Below are 22677 nucleotides of genomic sequence, written 5' to 3' on the forward strand. Positions count from 1 at the left end.
CAGTATTTTGAAACTGAGCATTTACCTCTCCCAAAACATGATCTATAAAAAGGTAATTCATCAGGATTTTTTGGTCAGGAATATGATAAATAACACAGAATGACAATGAAATATATTAGAGACTTTATTTTTCCAGATTGTATTTAGGATCATAGTTGATTTCAACAGTCAACCATTTTTGCCTGTCACTTTTATTTTTGATGGAAATCACACCAGGAGCTCCTACCATACTGTATAAGATGATTATATTAAAGATAATTATTTCATAAGCATACTAGAATAAACAAAGTACAAACCTCATGCCCATCATAGTGCATTAGACCACCCATTCAATTTAAAATTATTGTTAGAATTTTGAGACTATAAACTATTAATAACATGGCTAGTTTAATGCTCAGCTGTCACTGTCTTGAAATTACTAATCATTTTTAAACAAGGGGTTCCACATTTTCCCTTTGTATTGGGCCCCACAAATTATGCAGCCAGTTCTGATTAATAATTTCACACCAGTCCCACCTCCTTTAAGTGGAAACTCTCTTTAAGCTCCCAAAGCTGGGGAAGATTGATTATAACTTGGTTTTATCATGATAATTTTCCCAAAATTACAAGGCAATTGTGAGAACATTAAACACCCCTTTTTTAGATTTTTTTAGATAAAACTATCTTTACTTAAAAGGGAAAATGGACTGTTCTGCTTTGTTTTAACTTTCAATTTGCTCTTGAGGTGTCTTGTTTTATGCAACTAATTTGAAAAATAAAAGCTTGTATATGTTATGCTTTTAATGTGCTTCTCATAATTGCCAGCTTCATTTGATTTAAATTTTCATTTAAACATTCATTTTTGCTTCTGATTTATTCATTTTTTTCTATATTTTTTTCTCATTTCTTTTTGCATGCAAGGCTTTTTGTTTCTTTTATGGACTGAAGTGTAAACAAACCCATCCAACCAACTCCACTTCTGGAACCACTTTATCTACGGATTTAGAATGTGGCAAATTAATTCGAGAGGAGAGAGGGATTCGGACACAGTCCTCAGTTCACACTGTGTAATCAGTTAAAAAAAAAAAAGTGTGCCCAGTAGAAATTGTTTCTGCTAATTGGTATTGTTGATGATATCTGTATCTTTTAAGCATAAATAGCCATAATTCTTTATCCTTTCAAGGTAGCAAAACTCATGGACTCTAGACATTGAATTCAATGCACTGAGAACAGATGCACATTCTGTGTTGAAACCGAGGTGTATTAGGGGCATATAAACTTCAATATATGTGTATTTTCCAGAATCTGCTACACCATCAAGACAACGGTTATCTTAGTTCTATATTTATGTGTTAAAAATAAGCAAGTCTTTCTTCATGAAAAAGTAGATGTAGATTTTCAACAGTGCAAAGCATAAAAACAAAATGCTAGTATGGTGGAATTCTTTTTATCTTTGTGGACCTTTTTTTTTTCTTTTTTTTTTTCTTTTTAAACTCCTGTTTCCCTCTCCCTGTCCCTTCTGTTCTATGTAGATCCACATATTCAAACTACCCGAAACCCTAACTTTTGGTAGTAAGTCCATAACAACGTTGATGTTCAACTCAAATTGATTCCACTATTTAAAATGTATTATTTACACAAAGACTCAAGGTGTCTTATATTTTAAAAATTGAAAAACGTGATCCAGAAAATGGAAACTAAACTTGAACCCTCTGGCGTCACAGAAGAGCATTAGCTACGCTGAACTTCACTCAGAAAGGCACAACTCAGTCGAAAATGATTCTTGGGTCGAAATTCATTAACATCAAGCTCTCACGTAACATTTACCTGACAACCCTCTGTACGTTCAGATCATAGTATGTTCAGAGTCTCCAAGGAACCGTGGTTTTTTTCATGCTGCAGACTATTTCTTGCAAGCTCCAGACAAACTCCTAAACTAGGAACTAACACATAGCATCTTCTATTTTCCACTGACTCACTTTCACTATGCATTGACGAACATCTTTTCACAAGATGTAATTTTATTCCTTTCCTACTCACCCAGCATAGAGTGGTTGTTCTCCTCACAATCTTTTCTGAACATTAACACTTTCACACTCATTTCTTTGGATGCTTTGTCATTATCAATTCACTCCAAGTATATTAGGGAGAAGGGCAAGGAGGAGAAAATAAATAGAGGAAAGAATTTCCATACACATTAGTTACAGATCTCTAGATTTATTTTCCACCTGCATTCAAAATGTTGTAAATAATTCCCACTCTAACTCAGTTTGGTGACATAAGAAACCAACTGCATACTTAATTTGTTGTGATGGAGGATGTCTGCCTGCCCTCTGAGCTTCTTTTCCTCTTCACAGTGCGTAGGGGAATTGAGGATGCCTTTCATCTTCCCCCAGCATGGGATCAGTTGGTCTTTGTTCTCCTTAATGGGATTACCTTTTGACATGTGAAGTTAGCCCCAAAACATATTTCTCAGAATTAAAGATAAGCCATCTGTGCAATCATGTAGCATTTTGCCTTCTCTTTGCTTAGCTTTAAATGGGTTCCAATTTTTGAACCACAGGTCCCTCCAGTCAAAACTATATTTCTCCAGTAACGCATGTATAGGAAAGTTGACTCCTGCCCTGATTTTCTCAGTCTTGCTTTCTTCTTTAAATAAATGTGCTTTTAAGAAAATATCTCTTGGGGCGCCTGGGTGGCGCAGTCGGTTAAGCGTCCGACTTCAGCCAGGTCACGATCTCGCGGTCCGGGAGTTCGAGCCCCGCGTCGGGCTCTGGGCTGATGGCTCAGAGCCTGGAGCCTGTTTCCGATTCTGTGTCTCCCTTTCTTTCTGCCCCTCCCCCGTTCATGCTCTGTCTCTCTCTGTCCCAAAAATAAATAAACGTTGAAAAAAAATTTAAAAAAAAAAAAAAAAAAAAAAAGAAAAAAAAAAAAAAGGAAAAAAAAAAAAAGAAAATATCTCTAAATTACACTAACATTTATCTACTGTTATTAAAGTGAAAGCAGCACACTTTGTCCTGGGTCAGAGTTTACATCTTCATAATCAATAGAGGCAAACATTGGGGTATTTTAGTATTCAGAATTTATTGATTCTGTATGTGGAAACCACAAATTACATGAGTTTATCTTCCCAAGGACTATTTAATAAATCAAAGATGCTACCAAAAAAGTTCAAGGGTGATTGATGAAGTTGAGATGATCAAGGGGTTAGCGATAACAAAATCTGCTTTTCTACAGAGACTCTCCTTTGAAAGTGTAATTCAGAGTTTGGGTAAACTTAAGAGTTGTGTGCCACTTTAAGCTGTATACTACCTATTTCTGATATTTATATCTTATTTTACACTTTTCAAAATGTTTTGAAATGATACAGCATTACATTTAATCCATTCAACAATTTTATTTCAGCTTTACTAACAGAGAAATAAGCAGTCAGCAGCCTGAAGTCCTAGACTTTAGAATTATAGGAGAATTTTCAAAATCAACCAAACTTAGGTGCAGGTTCTAGTACAGCCACATGCTGAATCACAGTAGACAAGTGACTGCATTTCTCAGAGCCTTTGTTTCTTAGTAGGTAATATTAGAACATAATTTCTTGGTCATAAGGTACCATTGACAAGTGTTATTCAGATTAGATTTTCTGGTCAAGGAACCCATGGAACACTACTCTAAACTTTCTTTACGGCATGATATCTCAGTGTTTTGAACATGTTATGATGCATTGGGAATTTTCAACAAGATTGGAAAGCATTCAGTATTTCCCAAACTTATTAGATAGCAGAATCTGTTTTTCCCCCGAAGGACCTTAACAGACCATTTTCTACAGATCATACTCAGGGAATGCTGGCTTGATGATATGTACCTCATCCAGTGTTGTTGTACAAAACACATTAACCATGCCTGGCACATCGTTGCCATTCAGTAAACAATGGTATTGATGATTGGGGGTAGTTTTTAATTTCTCTGAGCCCTAGTTTCCTCATTTGTAAAATGAAGATAATTTGTTGACCTATATTTGCTTTGAGAATTAAATGAAATTCTATAATGGTATTGGAAATAAGATCATTTATAAGAATTCTGTTAACAGATATTGGTTAACAGATATTAGCCCCTTATAGAGAAATTAGGTATTGCTATCTGGTCATGTGGCCAGGAAGTACAATTTATCATGCATCTCAATACACAGTCTGTCTGGAAAAGAGGTTTTCCAATTTACACGTTCAAACTCTCTCTCTAAAACCACTTTTCCTCACACAATCATTAAAAATCAAGGACAAGTTCATTGCACCCCAGGGAAGGACCCAAACTGGCAACACATGAGGATCCAGTAGAAGTCATGAACCTCATCTCTAGAAATTCTAATTTGATTAGTCTGGAAGGAGGGCAGGACAATAGTTTTTTAAGGTAGTCGGTTGATTTTGCTGTGCAGTAGTGATCTAAAGCATAATCTTATGTGTGTAATCAGCATTCAATAATTCATTGATGTCTGTTGATTGATTCCAGAGGTACGACCACTAATTCTAAGCCAAGATATACTCACAAATTTGGCATTCAATATTCAATAAACCGTTTATAGAGAGAGTTCAAAAAGAAACTGCACATCTTTGAGATAAAAATTTCATTATATTCAATTGATGACCTTCATGTTTAGTTATAGTTGCTAGACCTACTCAAAATGATCAAATAGGTAGTTTAATTGGTCTCTGTGCCCTTTTTTCCCTTGAAGAACTTCTATTCATTTCAGAAACCAAGGCTCCTTACACTTCTTTTTCTTTTTATACATGCCCTAGACAACCAATCCTTGACATCAAGTAAATGACTGCTGAAACCACAGTGACGCCACCAGGGGCCATTGCATTTTAAGTGAAATTTAGAAAAAAAGAACCTTGAACATGAAAGAAAAAATTCCAAACTCTGTTTTTTTTTGTCATTAGTTCTCAGAACTTTGGTGTACCTCAGAATCAACCAGGGAAATTATTTAAAATATGGATTATAGGTTTTACCTCCGTAGATTGCTTCTCAGTGAGTGTAATCCAGGCATTGGTGACTTTTTAACAAAATCTGAAAGTGAATGCTTAAAATTAGTTGTAGACATTAGTTTCCATAAAAAAAATGCTTCAATATAGCAGTTTTCTCCAAAATTAGGTCATGTACATGAGTTTTTTTAGTACAAGGGATTTTTTAAAAATACCTTTCCTTACATGAGCTTTTTTTCCCCCAACAATCTTAAATACAGCTGTTTTACTTTAAAACTTTGGTAAGCATGAGTTTTCTTTAAAGCTAGATGGAACACAGCAATTTGACTTCAAGTTAAGTGGTAAGGGTGAGATTTTATTAACATTGGCAGGTTATCTGTGGCTTATACTTTGAGGAATACTGTTTAAAGCTAGCAAGAGAGCAGAGAGGTGTTTGAAAAGATTGAACAGTGCATCGACAACTATGGAGCATCTAACGCTGTCTAATCCAATTCCTGACAAGCCTGTTTATAATCCAATGCAATGAGGAAAAAAATAAAGTTTATTTTGTCTTAGACTAAAATTACAAGTTGAATTATTTTAGAGTTTTTCCAGCAAAACTACAACTACCTGAGGACACATGGTGGGTAGAGATCATGCCCTTAGGAAAATCAGCTGGATTATATAGTTATAAACCTATCCCCCCAAAAAAAAATTTCCAAATACCTCATTACATTTGACTAGCATTATATTATGTTCTATATGAGCCATCTACGGCAAAGCAGCAAAACAATGAATCCCAATTAGTTTCCAAGCCCGTGACCCTTTATACTATAAGGTCTATTTCCCAGTAAGCAATTTAAAAGTAGCCTGAACAGCCTAGAAAAGCAAAAGGAAAGCAAGGCATTCCTACTTCTCGGACTATTTTCTGCACATCTGACTGTGCCAAATGGCATTATTAATTAACTCTTATAGATAATGAAAAATTTCTGCTTGATGCTGCAGTTTTAACTTGCCTTTAGGAACCATCTCATTATGCTTCCCGCAGTTATGGAATTTTATGTCCAGATGCACAGGCATATTAAAATCATTTTTGCTTTCAAAATCCTCTCCGTAGAGACTGATATCATGGAAAATGGGATTCTCCCTTAAATTTTCAAAAAAATTCTACTTACACAGATGAGAACGTTTTGGTGATAAAAGCCCAAATGTTCTATGTGGTTACACCCGCTACAAAATCTGAACTTTGTAGTCGTCAACCCAAATGGGGCTAATTGGCCAAATTGCACAACCCCACCATGTCTCCGTGCTTCAGCGTATACACCCAGAAACACACAAAAAGCATGAGTAGGACCTGAGTGATGGAATGGAGTTACTGTCGCTCCTTTATCTACTAAGCTTAAGTTAGCAAAACCAGGATTTTCTTTGTGTCCAATTTTTTAACTGAAGTGTTTAGACTTCAAATATTCAGATTTTTCCATTTCAAAAAAAGGTTGTTGCCCTGATCACTTTAGTCCTTACCAACCGTAGGAACTAAGAAACTACTGTCCCCAGGTAACCTACCCTAATATACAATTATCTTTTTTTTTAATTTTTTTTAATGTTTATTTATTTGTGAGAGACAGAGAGAGACAGGGTGCAAGTAGGAGAGGGGCAGAGAGTGAGAGGGAGACACAGAATCCAAAGCAGGCTCCAGACTCTGAGCTGTCAGCACAGAGCCCATTGTGGGGCTCGAACTCACGAACTGTGAGATCCTGACCTGAGCCAAAGTCGGATGCTTAAACTGACTGAGCCACCCAGGCACCCCGATATGCAATTATCTTAAGTCCTAAGTATCAGTTGGCACATTATCAGATGCTTCCACACGTTCTCATTCATTTCTTCTGTAGTCAGATCACTTTATTTAGCAAGTCATTTGGAGAAATCTCAACCAGGTTATTTCTGTAATTATACAAAGAGGTTTTCCTTTGCCTGGAAACCCAAACATTCATCAATTCACAGAGAGGCCAGGAAGCAATTAACATCCATTTAGAAATAACTTTTCCAGTGTACAGTGGCAGTGTCTTCTAAACCAAACAGATTCTAAAAGGTGTAAATGACTCAACAAAAATATGACCTGGGAGTCACAAGCCAAGAGTTCAGGTCCCTGTGCTGCTACTGAATAGCTATGTGACTTTGGGCAAGTCGTTGTCCCTCTCTTATTCTCAGTCTCCCCAGCTGTGACATGAAGGGATGACATTTTTTTCTTTTTTTTTTTTAAGTTTATCTATTTATTTTGAGAAAGAAACAGAGACAGCGAGCAGGGGAGGGGCAGAGAGAGGGGGAGAGAGAGAGAGAATCCCAAGCAGGCTCCTTGTCAACACAGAGCTCGATGTGGGGCTGAAACCCACAAACCATGATTAGATCATGACCTGAGCCAAAATCAAGAGTCGGACACTTAACTGACTGAGTCACCGAGGAGCCCTGAAGGGGTGATATTTAAAGTTCTCTGCAACCACAGTAATTTTTTAAGTTTGATAGAAAGTGGGAAGGAAATAAAAAGAAGCAGGACCAAACAACAACAACAACAAAAAAAGCTTGACCAAATACCAAATACAAATATAAATATGATTGTGCAGTTACCTTAAACATACTAAATTTTTATTGTCATAAACAGAATTACCTTTTCCTGCCAGTGCTGCAGGATGAAATGGTCTACTCTGGATAAAGAGAAAACCGGCCATCATGGCATCAAAGAGTGAAAAAGTTCTCATCCAGTCATAAGCAAAGTGTTACAAACACAGGAAAGGCTACAAAAGTGGACTCATTCTTGACTTTGATGAGCCTACAGAGTAGGTGAAAGAAAGAAAGAAAGAAAGAAAGAAAGAAAGAAAGAAAGAAAGAAGAAAGGAGAAAGAAAGAAAGAAAGAAAGAAAGAAAGAAAGAAAGAAAGAAAGAAAGAAAGAAAGAAAGAAAAAGAAAACAAAATAAAACAAACCAACAAGCAAAACAAGACATAGCTAGAAGTTATTCATAGCTATGGAATGGGTTATATTCTCAGTCACAATTCAAGAGAGATGGGGAAACCTATTCTGTAAGTGGAACTTCAGTAATTCTGTTAAAGAAAGACAAAGGGAAACAAAGAAAAAGGTTGATGTGCTTTTATTTTCTATTGTTTTTACCCCTATCCTCCTCCACCCTTAAGCGTCAATGTTTTTATCTGTACGGCTTCCAAGCCAGAGATGAATCAGACTCTTAGCTTTTGAGTTTTAAGTAGACTTTACAGATTTGTAGTATAGACAAAAATCTTGGAAACCATGGCTTTCAGTCTCAAGAACCAGGTGTTTTGTTGAATAGATTAGTTGTTATTTGAAAAGCTTATCTGTAATTAACAAGAGCCAAAACCCAGAGGCCTAAGGTTGTGGAAATACACAAAATAATGATTTCTTCCCTCATGTTCCTATCCCTGACCAGCTTTTGACCACTAGGAAAGAAGGGAAGAATGGGAGGGAAGTCATTAAATCTTAGTGGTACTGGAATCCCTGAGAGAAGGCTTCATGGCCATCCATGAGCCAAGTCCCAACTTGAGGACAGGAAAATAGAAACCTCAGAAAAGTTCTGGGAGATCTTGAACAGAAAATGCCATATTGGAGTTTACAGGGTATAGCCCAGGAGATGGGAAAACTTGAAAAAAATCTTACATCCAACTGTTTCCAGAATGGTGCAATAACAATATCTAGGTCATGAACCTATGAACAGCTTCATAGAGTCCTGCTCAGTCCCAGAGCATCTCAGGGAAAACAGTGAAAACTCCATGGCACTTCTCAATGAAGAGCCTTGCAGAAGGGCTGAACCAGTGGATTGAAAGGTTGAGGTTGGAGTGGGAAAAGACTCAATGTGTAGACCTGACATGGAGACCATAGTGGGGCCACAAGCACTTAGAGGACTCAGCAGAGAAAGTGCAGCACTGATGGCCTCCTAGGATCCAACCCCAGTGGAAGCCAAAGAATGTAGTATGGCCATGGATCAGCTGCTCCCACCATCACCAATGCCCAGACCCTCTATTAAATTTTCCTAAGCCCAGATGCACCTGGGAAAGAAGAGAAGAAGAAGGGAGGAGGGGAGAGGTTCATATTAACTGAGCCATTAACCAAAAGAAACTCAGTTTTAAACAATGAGTGAGTTACATTGAGTTGACAACATCTACTAGTGGATGGGAACCTCTAAGGTGGGATCTGTTGTTATTTTTTTATGGCATCACATGGTTTTCTTGCACACCTAAGTTTATAGCTTGAGAAAAATGTATGTCCGCTACATGTGGGCATAAGCTAGTACCGCAAGGACTCCATGGTAGTGCACATACACACTGTGGACACTAAAACCCTCCATCAGGTTCAATTTACCTCAAGGCCAAGGCCATTCTCTATATGAGAAGGGGCATGCAAAGAATTTCTTGGAATTATATATTTATGGCCCTAACTCAGCCTCTGAGTTGCAGAAAGGACAGGCCCTCTTCTCCATGTGGTAATGGAAAGTCAGTCCTCATAGTATCATGTCAAGTTCAGCATGGAGGCCTGCTCAGGTACACATGAGGCCAATAACAGGAAGTGTGTAGGCCCCGAGCTTGCACAAGGGGCTGAGGCAGACTTGGGAGATGTAGGGAAGCCAGAGAGAAGCCAGAAGGCCAGAGAAGAAAGTCACGGTGGCCTCTGATGGTGACTCCAGACAGGAGAAAGGCACTGGGAGTACCTTGGATTGGCATACAAACCCACATCTCTGCCATTTTTAAGCAAGGAGGGTTGCTCATCTCAGATATGTCCAGCCCACCTGAAGCTTATCCTTATGGCAGAAACAACTTGCAGCTGTCTAGTCATAATGCTTGGGGGGGACACTCTGCAGCCATCTCTCCAAACTCATCAGCAACTTTCGTGCCCTCCTGGAGCAGGGGAAAGTCTCGCTGCTCTTGAGCACACTTCAGAGGTCATGGGAGACAGTCTCCAACCAGCCTGATGATCAGCTCTGATGATATTTCTGCACTCGGTGACTGCTTCCTCTGAATATGGGACAGAAAGTGGGCACGATTTCCTTGTGTTTTCAGCTCCCTTCATCTATTAAGCTGTCCCCACATATTTGCCTTACTTCACCCCATGGGAGTTTGATCCCAAAAGTTGCAAGTGAGGGGCCCCTTCTCTGGTATTCCTCAGCATCTAGGCTGTCCTAGTCCCTGGCTGGATGATTCTCCTTGAAAATAAACACAGAACAGTCCTAGCTTCATACCCCAGCCACAATCTCAGGGGCTGGGCCCTGAAGGCTCGAAGGCAAACTTTTACAATTCAAAGTGCCTTCTTTTTCCTTCTTTCAAACACCTAGCTGTTGTAATTAATAGCTTCAAAGACTGCAGTGGCTTCTATAGATCCACAAAAATCTATTTAAGAACTCAAAGCTGCAAATTTTACTTTTTTTCCTCTTTCTATGTCATCCCTACCCTGAGGGCAATGCATACAAAAGCTCTTGCTATAACTTTAAAAGTGGGAAAAAGGGCTCAGATTCAGAAGATTTGGAAAAGTACATGGATTAATATCAAAATGGAACATTGCTTCAGTGTTAACCTCACTTTTCAAAGTTTTCTATGAAATTATTCCTAATGTTAGAGGAGAACGAACTAATACCCCCAAGAATTTTGTAGAGTCTTGGGCAGCCACCCATAGTGAAAAATTTCTTAAAGAATTCTTAAAAATAAATTATATATATATATATATATATATATATATATATATATATATATATCTCCATTCCACAATAGACTTACACTTATTCTAATGGAAGAAAAGTTTTCTAAATAAAATCTTTAAACAAAAATGAACCATAGAAAGATGATCCTCATGTATCTAGTGTCATTGACTAACCTTGTGTCCCCCATAGGTGTATGTTTATGGTTTGAAGGAACTCGGATTAGAAAACAGAGAATTCTGGGATATGCTTTCATGCAGGGAATCAGCTTACATCTAGGATCTGAGACAGCAAAGATGTTGGCACCAAGTCTCAAGTGTGGGGGCAAAAAAAGTAAAATGGAGGAGACGAGAAGGAAAAGGACAGAGATGGTGAAAACGTGACATTAAAAAGAGCCAGGAGGGGCGCCTAGCTGGCTAAGTCAGTTGGGATTTCGACTACGGCTCAGGTCATGATCACGGTTCGTGAGTTTGAGCCCCACATCAGGCTCTGAGCTGACAGTTCAGAGCCTAGAACCTGCTTCGGATTCTGTGTCTCCCTCTCTCTCTGCTCCCCTGCTGGTTCTCTCTCTCTCTCAAAACTAAATAAAGATTAAAAATGTTTTAAAAAAAGAGAGATAGGAAAATAAGTTAGTGGGGTTGATATACTGTAGCCCCAGGGAAAATGGAGAAGGAATGAAGAGCCAGTTGAAAATTAGCTGGGTAAGGAGTGGCTTCTGGGTGACAGGTGGGGATAGCAGACCACACTTTTAAGTTTTAGGCCAATGTCTAGATTTCCTCCATCCAGAAATTTTTGGCACAGATTCAGGAGATGAGAATCGGCTTCCTCATTAGCTTTCAGGCACAATTAATCATAATCACTATTCTCGAGGCTAATATGATGGCTGACTCCCAACCTGTCAGATATATATATATTTTTTTTAATCCAAGGATGGCTGCATGAGAGGTGGCCCAGGAATTCTAAATGAACCCAGAAAACTGATAAAACCAGAGCAAATGGTAGCCAAATTCTGAGTTCTGGAATGCAAGAATTTCACACAAAATGGTATACACATAGCTACTCTAACAATCTCTCTCCTCCTTCCTTAACATAATTAGTGGGGGATCACTGAAGCTTGATCTTTGCTCTTAGATCATCAATTATCCTGTGAAGACATAAAACACTTATGTAGAGAGGTGACCAGACTTTCCAAAGTCTTAAGGTAGCAAATGTATGAATAGGTTTCTGTTCTTATTCCTTAAAAAGTTTCCTGACATTTGGAACATTTTAGGTTTGTTCCCGTATTGAATCTCACAGTTTAAAAATGTTAAGGATGTGAATACTTAGACCATCTCATTAAAAAGAAAAAAAAAATCATTGAGACACTGCCTCCAGACTATGATAGTAATTCAACCAAACCAAGAACATAACAGCAATGATAATCTCATCATTTCTTAGTAACCCATTCCTTGATTTCTATATTTGTTAAAATTCAGTATATTTTACTAAAAATAGTCTTTACAAAAAAGGCTTCAAGTTAGAGCTTGCTTTCAAGTTAAAGCACATCTATATAAAATGAAAGCTTTTACATTTATAAAATGACACAAATATTATCTGTATCTTTCTTCAACACATAATGTGAAAATTTATTAGACAATGTCACAGACCACTTCAAGTGTCTTTAAACAAAGAGCATAATAAAGAGAGAAACCTATACAAAATGTAAGGTATAAAGGTATTCACCCCAAGTTCTTCTAAATCTACCAATGAATAAAGCATGGAATGCATAAATGTTAAATATACAAGAGAAATCAGTCTGATAGTCACAATCTGATGCCATGTTTGCAAACGTATGAAAGCCAATACGAGAAAGCTTAGGTCCTTTCAATATTGTAAACCCAAATCAAATTTCAGCACACAGTTCTTCCTATAACGTAAAGGAAATCACTCCCCACCCCTAGACTCTGGGGGGGGGGGGGCAGGTAATTTTAGGTACAAAACAAGAATTCATTTAACTTCTCCCATCCCTTCCAGGGGAATATTTGCAATAGAAGGATAAAGGTGTCAGGAAAGAAGAATAATTTATGTTCAGGTTCACACTAGTACCAAGAAACCAAATATTAAGGATTAATCCAAAGGAGGTGCCATGCTGTCAGCAATTATTAAAAAAAAAAAATCAAGACAAAGAGGAAGGTAAAAGAAAGCAAAAGAAGGCAGGAAAAGAGGACGGGGGGCTCACTAGGGTCACACTACAGGCACAAAAGGAATGGAGAAGAGGAATGGTTTTCTGCAAAAGAAATAAGCAAATCAGGGGTGCCTGGGTGGCTCAGATGGTTAAACATCTGACTTCAGCTCAGGTCATGATCTCACAGTTTGTGGGTTCGAGCCCCGCGTTGGGCTCTGTGCTGACAGCTCAGAGCCTGCTTTGGATTCTGTGTCTCCCTCTCTCTCTGCCCCTCCCCTGCTCATGCGTGTGCTCACGTGCGCTCTCTCTCTCTCTCTCTCAAAAATAAACATAGAAAGAAAGAAAGAAAGAAAGAAAGAAAGAAAGAAAGAAAGAAAGAAAGAAAGAAAGAAAGAAAGAGAAAGAAAGAAAGGAAGAAAGGAAGAAAGAAATCCTTCTAAAACCAGGAGAACTACAGTGCTAGCTGAAGTTTCACTCATGGTTTCTAGTAGATGAACTTGTTTCTCACTTTCCTTTCCTCTGCAAGAGAAGTCACATGCACATGTAGGTGCATGCACACAAGCACGCACACGCACACACATGTGATCCCTGCACACACACATCACTTTATCTTTGGACAGTGTTCAGATGGCATAAATGGCACTAACACAGTTTATTAACTATAAATCCATTCATAAGTGAATTTTCCTATCAAACTTATCATCATAGCAATTCACGGTAAATGGGTTCAGATGCATAGAGATAAGTTTTTTTAAATGGCAAAGAGCTGTGGCTAATTTTCATTTCTTTCTCATGCTTGAGCACCTATCCTTCAGAGGCAAGACACAAGCTCTCATAAATCTTATTACTGCATAAACACAAAAACATGTTATGAGCTGGCTGAAACAAATAAAATAAGCATTGAAAAATCTATGTATTAAACATGTATAGAACGTACTTTAACAAAACACTGGTGGAAACAAAGAATTGGTGCATAGAAGGGCATACAATGGATAATATTAGAGGATCATCAACCTTTCACTGTTCCTCCCTTCCTTCCATCCAAAAAAAAAAAAAACCAAAATACATATCAGTAAGTTTCATAGACTTAAACTACTTTCAGTGATACAATGTTATTTTTTTACATTTATTTATTCTGAGAGAGAGAAAGAGACAGTGTGAGTGGGGGAAGGACAGAGAGAGAGGGAGAGAAAGAATCCCAAGGAGATTCCGTGCTGCCAGCATAGAGCCCAATTTGGGGCTCAAACTCATGAAATCATGAGATCATATCCTGAAACCAAGAGTCAGACACTTACATGACTGAACCACCCAGGTGCCCCTATACAATGTTATTTTATTTTTTATTTTTTTAATGTTTGTTTATTTTTGAGAGAGAAAGAGAGAGAGAGAGAGACAGACAGAATCCGAAGCAGGCTCCAGGCAGCACAGAGACCGACACGGGCTTGAACTCACGAACCGCAAGATAAGCCCAAGTCGGATGCTTAACCGACTGAGCCACCCAGGCGCCCCTATACCATGTTATTTTAAAAAAATAGAGAAACTTACCATGGGTCAGGCATTGTGCTGTTTTACATGTACCCACTCAATGGTTCACAAAATAACTCTTATGAAAAGGATTCTACTATTGTTTCCATTGTATAGATAAAGAAGCTGAATCAAAGAGAAAATAAACAACTTGCCCAGTGTAACCCAGCTACTAGGCAGCACAGCTAAAATTTCACTTCCAGCATTCTGAGACCAGGGGTCAACTCACAAGTATGATTCATGGTCATATATGTAAATCCATTGAAAACATGAATTCCATCCACCAGAGAAAAATAGGAGGACCCTGGCTGCATACTACAGGCTAATTTCCAGTCTGCCAAACACCAGAGGATTCTGCTGGGGTATTCACCCTACCCCTAATGTCCCTGCCTCCTGAGCAAGGTGGTAGATGGTCATCAACATGTCTGATACTTTCTAATGAAATTAGTTTAGAAATTCAAACGTCTGTGCTTAACCATAATTTTTCTACGGCTCTGCAGATACAAGGGAGTTCATAAAAACCAAGTCCAGAAATAGAAGCTTTGGAAAGCTACTTAGATTTTTATCCTAATTCAGAAGCTCAATTTATCTATATCTATCTCTCTATCTCTCTATCTCTCTATCTCTCTATCTCTCTCTCTATCTCTCTATCTATCTATCTATATCTTTAATTCTGAGATTGTGAAAGACAAATCAATGAATGAATAGGAAACCCTCTCAGGCCCCTCTGTGCTGAGAGATGACCTTCACATTTTCATTTCCTGTGGATACAAGAGTGTATGGTTTGCTTGAGCTCATGGCTGGTAGGGACCTTAAAGGTCATCTTTCCTTATGACTACAGCAAAAACTTGGAAGCAAAAAGGTCAGTCCCAATATCTTGCCATTTTCTTTTTGACAGTTGGAGACAAAGTGAGAATCAAAAAGAAATCATCATTTGTGACCAAAGGCAGAGAAACCAGACCACTCATAAAACTATATATATTTTTACTTTCATGAGGGCAGCAAAAAATAAATACCTAGGGTTAATGAAAGGAATAGACATTTGCTGCATTTTAAGGCAATATAAAAGTTGAAGGAAGATTGTGTTTTAAAGAGAAACATAATTAAAACATATTGTCAAGACAAGAACTGTGGTTACCCCTCTACCCAATACAGGAAAGAGAGAGTTTCATCAAGTTCTTTCCTTGTTGTGAGCCACACCTGGAGACTCACTTTGGTGGTTTCAGTGCAAAATGAAGAGAAATGTCTAAACTCAAATGTTTCAGACTTCAAGGAAAACAGAAATATTGCAATTTCTTAACATGCATTTATGAGAAAAGAATCTATAAAAGCTCTTTATAGTAGTTAAGGTAAAAAAAAAAAAAAGGTGTTGATGTCAAGTGAAAGCAGTTGAGTCTGTGAAATAAGATAGACTGAGTTCAAATGCAAGCTCTTATGAACCACATTTCCTGGGCAAATTACTTAACATTTCCAATAGTAAATTTCCCCACCTATATAATGGGCATAAGAATTCCTTCCTTATAAGGCTGCTGTAAGATTTGTTTGTAATAGTATATATAAAGTCCTTTGCACTTCTTCCTTCTTTCCCTCTCTTCCTTCCATTTTAATGATCTTCCTGAAATTAGAAATGTCCTGTGCAAAATGCAAAACAAAACAAAACAAACCCAAAACACAAAAACACTTCTTCCATTGAAATATCTCTCTGAGCAAAATTTGCAAGACCCCGATACAATACCATGTGTCATATGGCACTATAAAATATGCAGTTCATCTGGTAGCAACAGAAAAATTTCACATCACAAAATGCTATCAAAAAACATTAAATTTCAGTTGTGACATACGTGCTATAACATTCTTTGTAAGTATAATTCATAGTAAACATTTCTGAAGTTTTTCTTTGGGTGGCATGATCCCCCTCTCAATTCACTGAAGCCACAACTTATGATTTGAAAGAAAATGAACACGAATGACATGAATTCTTAGTGCCATATGAAAATGAAAATGAAACTCAAAGTCTATAAACACGTGCAAAAGAGACAAGAAGTCATACAAAAACTACTACTTTTTCAGAGGTGTACATCTGGTAGGCCAGCAATGTATATCTAGGAACCAAATGTATCTGTCTAGTTTTCAAATCAAGTAGAAAAATTAAAACTATTGCTTATTTAAACGACATCAACTTTTTTGTGGAACAAAACTGGAGTGTAAATTTTCAAAAATACATGTTGCACGTTGATACGCAAGGACCGGAGGAGACATTTCCTACTTTGAACACAGGAAACACCAGTTTCCTTCCTGTCAGAAGCTCACAGCCTAGAGAAATCATTGGGTGGCACGTGGTCATATGACTTTCAACCCATCCGTTTTGTGAGTTCATGACAAAGGAGTCCCATGCTTGCACTTGCTTACACCTTACCAAAGGCTTGCGGATTTTAAGGGTGTTTTAAGGGTTACCTCATCAAGAACAATACTAAGTTATGGAAATCTCTATTAGCAGGAATGTATCACTCAAAGATCTGATATTGGCTGGAAAAAAATGGTAGCAAATTATGTTTGATTACACCATTGTACACTGTGCATGCGAATACATAACAGTGGAATTGTAATAGATACGTACATATATACGCCATCTGCACTCACGTGACGTTTCATGATCATCACTCCATTTTCTCTTCGTATTATGCCATCATCTTTGCTGTGCGGTTCGGTACCATATTATTTTCATTTCAACCACAGCTGCATCATTGCTGCTGCCAGATCTCTGTTTTTTGGAGAAAATATACAATTTAAAATTGTTTTTTTTTCTTTTTTTTTATCAGAAAGGAAAGTCATCAAGAATTAGATTTTATTTTAGGAACAAAGTAAGGTTTCATGGGAGAAAAAAACAAAGCCTTGGTGTAGAGAAGGTTTGTTCATTTTCTATAGCATTACTGAAGTGTCCTGTATGCCTTGATAAACCTATCAATGTTTGGATCATCTCAATGGGGGAAATGACTTAACTTAACTCTATTTTGGTGTCTCGGCAAAGGTAAGTTGTCTATTTCGAGAGCCTAACTGGGTAGTTTTATAATACTGCATCTTGTGAATGAAAGCCCAAAGTCTACCCAGCTAGCTTGCTGCCTCCGTTTCCCCAAGTAGAAAAGGCGAATGGCCAGTGGGTGGAGGAGGAGGTGTGGGAACTGGCCGGGAATTTACAGTGTGGCAGAGTTACCTTAGACCAATATCTTGTATTGGTGAGAGACAGATCAGTGGAGGGGGCAGCTAGTTAGGTTAAACTGATGCTCTATTATTTCATGTTCTCTAGTGTCTCTCTTTCAATGCCATCATGGAAGAACTGGGAATCTCACTCAAAAATCAGAAAAAGCTAAAGAAAAAGTCAAGAACTAAGGGGAAATCTCCCTTCACAAGTATCCTTACTTGTCATCAGAGACGAACTCAGAGGAAAGAGACTGTGGCATGATCCAAGAAAACACCTGCAGGCAGCTTTCAGGAAGGAAAACGATACGCTCACTACAGGTTTTGGGGAGGAAAGATTCCTGACAAGTGTATGATGTGTTTCCCTGTATCTATATTCATAACTCTGGGTATGCATATAGATATGTGAAATACAACAGCTTTAAAAAGCTCACAGAGACAGATATTACTTGGGAAGTGCCACTGGATCTTTTAAAATGAATTTGTATGCTCACTTATTTTGCCTTTTCTCCTTCTTCTTGATAAATTGCTGTGTGTGCTTTCTAAATAATAATAAACCAACAGGATTTTTTTTTCCAGAACAAGTTTGAGTGTTGGTTTGTTCTCCATTACTCAGCTCCCATTCACAATGTTTGTTTGCCAAATGTCATCTGTTTTCCAGTTTGCTGTTTTGATGAGTCCTCTTAACCGGTTCAGACACACAGAATCATTTCTGACTAATTAAAAAAAAATACTTAGAGTTCATACCAAATACCTAGTTATTATAGTAAAATAAAACTACTCATCTTTGTACTTTAAAATGGCACTTGGAATATTGGTGAGTATGAGATAAAAGGATTTAAAAACAAAAAAGGAAAATTCATTCAAAAAATAAAAGTGTCCATCACATTCTGGGCATCATTCTAGGTTCTGGAGATACTATGGTGAGGAAGACAGATATGGTCCCTGCTCTCACATAGTTTATAGTTAAACAAAAAAGAAAAACATTTGAGTACTCAAAGAAGGATGAGCACTTCCTCAGTAGAAGCCAGAAGCCAAAGGAACATGTACTCAACCAAGGAAGATTTCCTGGAGGAAGGTACAGCTAAATTACGATGACAAGTTAATCAGGTGAAGGGAGGACTGTAAGATGGAGAAGCAGGCATCCTAGGCTGAGGAAGCAGCATACTGGAAGGCCCCAAAAGGAGAGCGAATAGGGCCAGGATGGTGGAGGGACAGGAGTTTAGCGTGGCTAAAATGCAAGGGAATACGATGGGTCTGACAGGTGACAACCACTCTGGCTGAAAGCAGACAAAGGATTGAAGGAAAGGAATCTGAGAAGAGACAGGGTCACCCGAAGGCTCTTTCAGGAACCCAAAGAAAGGACATTGCAGCCAGGCCAGAGCAGGGGCAGCCAGACCAGTGGATGATGGAAGTAACTCGGAGGCACAACTCATGGGGCCAGAGATTTAGACAGTGGTCATGAGGGAGGGAAGAGTGGGTCCAGAGAAAGTCTAGGATTTGGGTTGGCAGGGAGAAGGAGGCTTAACTGCGGAGTTGAGGTAACACTCATTATTTGGGGGACCAATGGGAAAGCAGCAGGCACTGGATCAGTAGTTCATATAATTAAATCCCATTGGTTTCTATAGGATTGTTCTATAACTAAACAAATTTTGTTATCTAGTCCCTGTAGAGTTTAAGCACAAAAATATATCCAGACATAAAAAGAAAAATAACGTCACATTTAAAATAGCAATAACAGGTACTGGCCAGATGTTTTCCTATGATTGTGATCAGTGCTCAAATTTTGGATCAATCACAATTGGAAAATAATGTATTTCATTAGACAATGCATTAAGATCTTACATAAAATCCATGAAGATGTGACATTAAAAACAATTTGCTGGGGTACCCAGGTGGCTCAATGGGTTGAGTGTCTGACTCTTGATTTCAGCTCAGGTCATGATCCCAGGATCACGGGATCAGTCCCTGCGTGCCTGGAAAAATGGAGCTGCAATTTACATAAATGAGAAGGGCGTCTGGGTGGCTCAGTTGGTTGAGCACCCGGCTCTTGATTTCAGTTCAGGTCACGATCCCAGGATGGTAGTATCAAGCCCCACGTTGGGCTCTGCAGTGAGCATGGAACTGCTTAAGATATTCTCTCTCTCTCTCTCTCTCTCTCTCTCTCTCTTTCTCTCATACAATTAAAAATATTTATAGATAGAGATAGAGATAAATATAGAGAGATACAGATATGCTTACTGATAGAAACAGAAAAGCAGATAGAAATATGGTTAATCCAACAGCTGAAGATGAACTAGAGTGATAACATATTAGAGGGGAGATGTGCAGTGTATTTAGTTCACTATGAAATCACACCAATGGCATTCTATTTTACATTTCTAATGTAACAGTATGATACTTTTCTCTCCTTTCAGACACTATTACTATATCTTTTCACAGACTGCTAGAGTAGGGAAAGTAGAGTGGGAAAATAAGTATTTCAGTTTCTAATATCTAAAATATATTGTGTGTCAATCTGTTGGCTAGACATTTTAAGGTCCCCACTAACCAGTTTCCTTCTCACTTACCCATGCCTACATTTTCATTCAATGCATAATACTTGGTATGAATAAATTAGTTAAAAACTATAATGAACTAGGTGAAACAGCATAGGACTAGGTCCACAGCACTAGGTCCACAGCATAGGAAAAGTCCTATGCTAAATGTACATAATAACCTCTCTTCCCCACCTCCCCCATCCCAACAATATTTTCATTCTGAAAGTACATTTGGTGTGAACAGATGTACATGTGTTTCTGTGTGTCTCTGTGTGTTAGGGCAAAGATCAGAGTAAGATATGAGGCCAGAGGGGAGAAAAAGGAGAAATTGTAGAATATCTAGAACTTGGTACAGAAAAATCCCCAAGAAAAACCATTCATCTTGGAGATTTTCATCCCTTTCACCAAAGAACAGTGACTCATACACAGTTATGTGGAAATCAATGGCAAAGTTAATTAAAAACTAGATCTTACATTTATTCCTTTGGCAATTTCTTGATGCTAATAGACACGGATCGTCCAGGTGAGATATTCAGCAAGAGAGAGAGGGAAGTCAGTATTGATTGAAAGATAGTGTTTATGGTTAAGATTTATTCTTTTCAAGTTTCAAATCTGGGCCCTTCTTGCCTTTAGTACAGAGAAAAGGGAAGCAACAATTCATTGCTTGTGTTGACCTTGTGGGATTGTTGACACATCTAGGATTTTCAATTCTTAGCCTAGAAGAAGCTGGAGAGAGAGAGAGAGAGAGAGAGAGAGAGAGAGAGAGAGAGAGAGAAATCAGGAGGAAGCAGGTAAAAGAAATCTAGATGAAGATCAAATATCTGTGACCAGCATTTTTGTTCTCTGTCTCAGCAGTTCCTACTTTAATTTAACTCTTTCCCTGGCCCAAAAAGACTTAACCAAGAAGTTCCTGGGATTGTTGTTTCAAAGGAAGAATAATGTAAGAGTGACTGTTCTAGGAGAGGTATTTCTAGCAGCTACCCATACAGTGTGATTTTTAAAGAAACATAAAGTCTACCCATCCCAAAAGATATGGTCCAGCAGATTCTCTCCAACATCACAGGGGCTCATGTGTTTAGTAACAAACTAAAGCATCGTCTAAAAGAGACCCAAGTTACAATCCACTTGCCCCAGGCATTTATTAGTTGACTCCTTCATCTTGGAACAAGAAGAAAAAACAGGTATTCACTGGTCAAGGATGTCCAGAGGAGTGTCATGGGCCTACAGGGCTAGGATAAGCAAGCCATTCCACCGAAAGTGATGGAGTGCTTGGAGAAGAAGCTTGTTGGCCTGGGGAAGAGGTCATAAAAAGTGAGTCTGGGACTTCAAAGGCACACTCAGGTCTCAGTTTCATTCAGTCTAGTCCTATATATAAAGGGAAAATTTTTCCAGTTACATTTCTTAAAAAATGGCTGTGTGGAGGGAAAAAGTGGGACAAAATAGAAACAGTAAATCCACCAGAGTAGAGACATATACGCTGTATTTACAAGTAGTAACTCAAAGTGCCATAAGCCTTGGGAGTGAAATAAATGACTAACATTAAACCATACTGACATGTTGACATAGAAATCCTGAAACGTGTGGGCTGACTTTGCAGATGAGGCTTTGCATAGTATGAATCCTCATACTATGTCACAGGTACACCAGAGAGGTTACTTGTAAGCTTTGCCCACAAGATAACCAATTAGAGAAGTTACTGTGTTTTTACACAGCTTAGTCAATTAAGTGAGACTCCAAAATGGATTTGAAGGAATATTTTGTCTGGTTTGTTTATTCAAAGTTTGTTTATTCATTTTGAGAGAGACAGAGAGAGCACAAGCAGGGGAGGGGCAGAGAAAGCGGAAGGATCTCAAGCAGGCTCCACACTGTCAACGCAGAGCCCATACAGGGCTTGAACTCATGAACAGTGAGATCATGGCCTGAGCAGAAATCAAGAGTCAGTAGCTCAACCGATTGAGCCACCCAGGTGCCCCTAGTTTGTTTATTTAATTCATATCCTTTTTTCTTTCCTTTTCTCCATCATTTCCCATCCCTTTTTCTTCATTGGTAGAATGCCCAGATGTTTGCTCTGAACAATTCTTCATTAAGCTTGAAATTGTGAAGTCTTATAGGTTAACTAGCCCTTTCTCTAACAAAAGAATCCCAACATGGACAATATGTCATAGGATATTTTGCTCACTAGTCCTTAGACTTCCTCTTCTTGGAAGCCACAGAGTTTTGCTAACAAAGTTGAAAATTCTACTGATGGTAATAGAGAACCCTCATCTAAATGGAAGGCAAAGGACCCCCTATCCATCATCAAAGTAATCCAGGATAATCTGGAAGGAGTCCAATTGACTTTGATATTTCATTTGGATATTATGAGAATGATTAGATGATAGATACGTAGATGATAGATAGATAGATAGATAGATAGATAGATAGATAGGGGATAGATGATCAATAGATAGATAGACAGATAGATAGATAGATAGATAGATAGATAGATAGATAGATAGATGATAGAGGATAGATGGATGGATGGATGGATAGATAGATAGATAATAGATAGGTACATCCCATTGTCTTAGTCTGGTCTGGGCTGTGCTCATGCTCCTAGTATATATCAAAGCCA

At 38.2% G+C, this 22677-nt stretch overlaps 1 protein-coding gene across 5 annotated transcripts in view; it reads left to right on the forward strand.

The window, feature by feature from the left end:
- Positions 1–18016, forward strand: part of GRIK1 (glutamate ionotropic receptor kainate type subunit 1) — a 372065-nt gene extending 354049 nt beyond the window's left edge. For 2 of the 5 annotated variants that reach the window (XM_019839466.3, XM_023238825.2), the window contains 2 exons: positions 17148–17234; positions 17633–18016. In XM_019839466.3, coding sequence (XP_019695025.2) covers positions 17148–17234; positions 17633–17788 — 243 coding nt within the window. In that variant the 3' untranslated portion in view covers positions 17789–18016. Of the gene's footprint in view, positions 1–900; positions 2656–17147; positions 17235–17632 lie in introns of those variants that run through there. The other 3 variants (XM_023238826.2, XM_023238828.2, XM_023238827.2) reach the window with 2 other exon arrangements.
- Positions 18017–22677: the final 4661 nt, after the last annotated feature.

Source organism: Felis catus, chromosome C2 (assembly GCF_018350175.1).
Source record: "Felis catus isolate Fca126 chromosome C2, F.catus_Fca126_mat1.0, whole genome shotgun sequence".
NCBI classification, from domain to species: Eukaryota; Metazoa; Chordata; class Mammalia; order Carnivora; family Felidae; genus Felis; species Felis catus.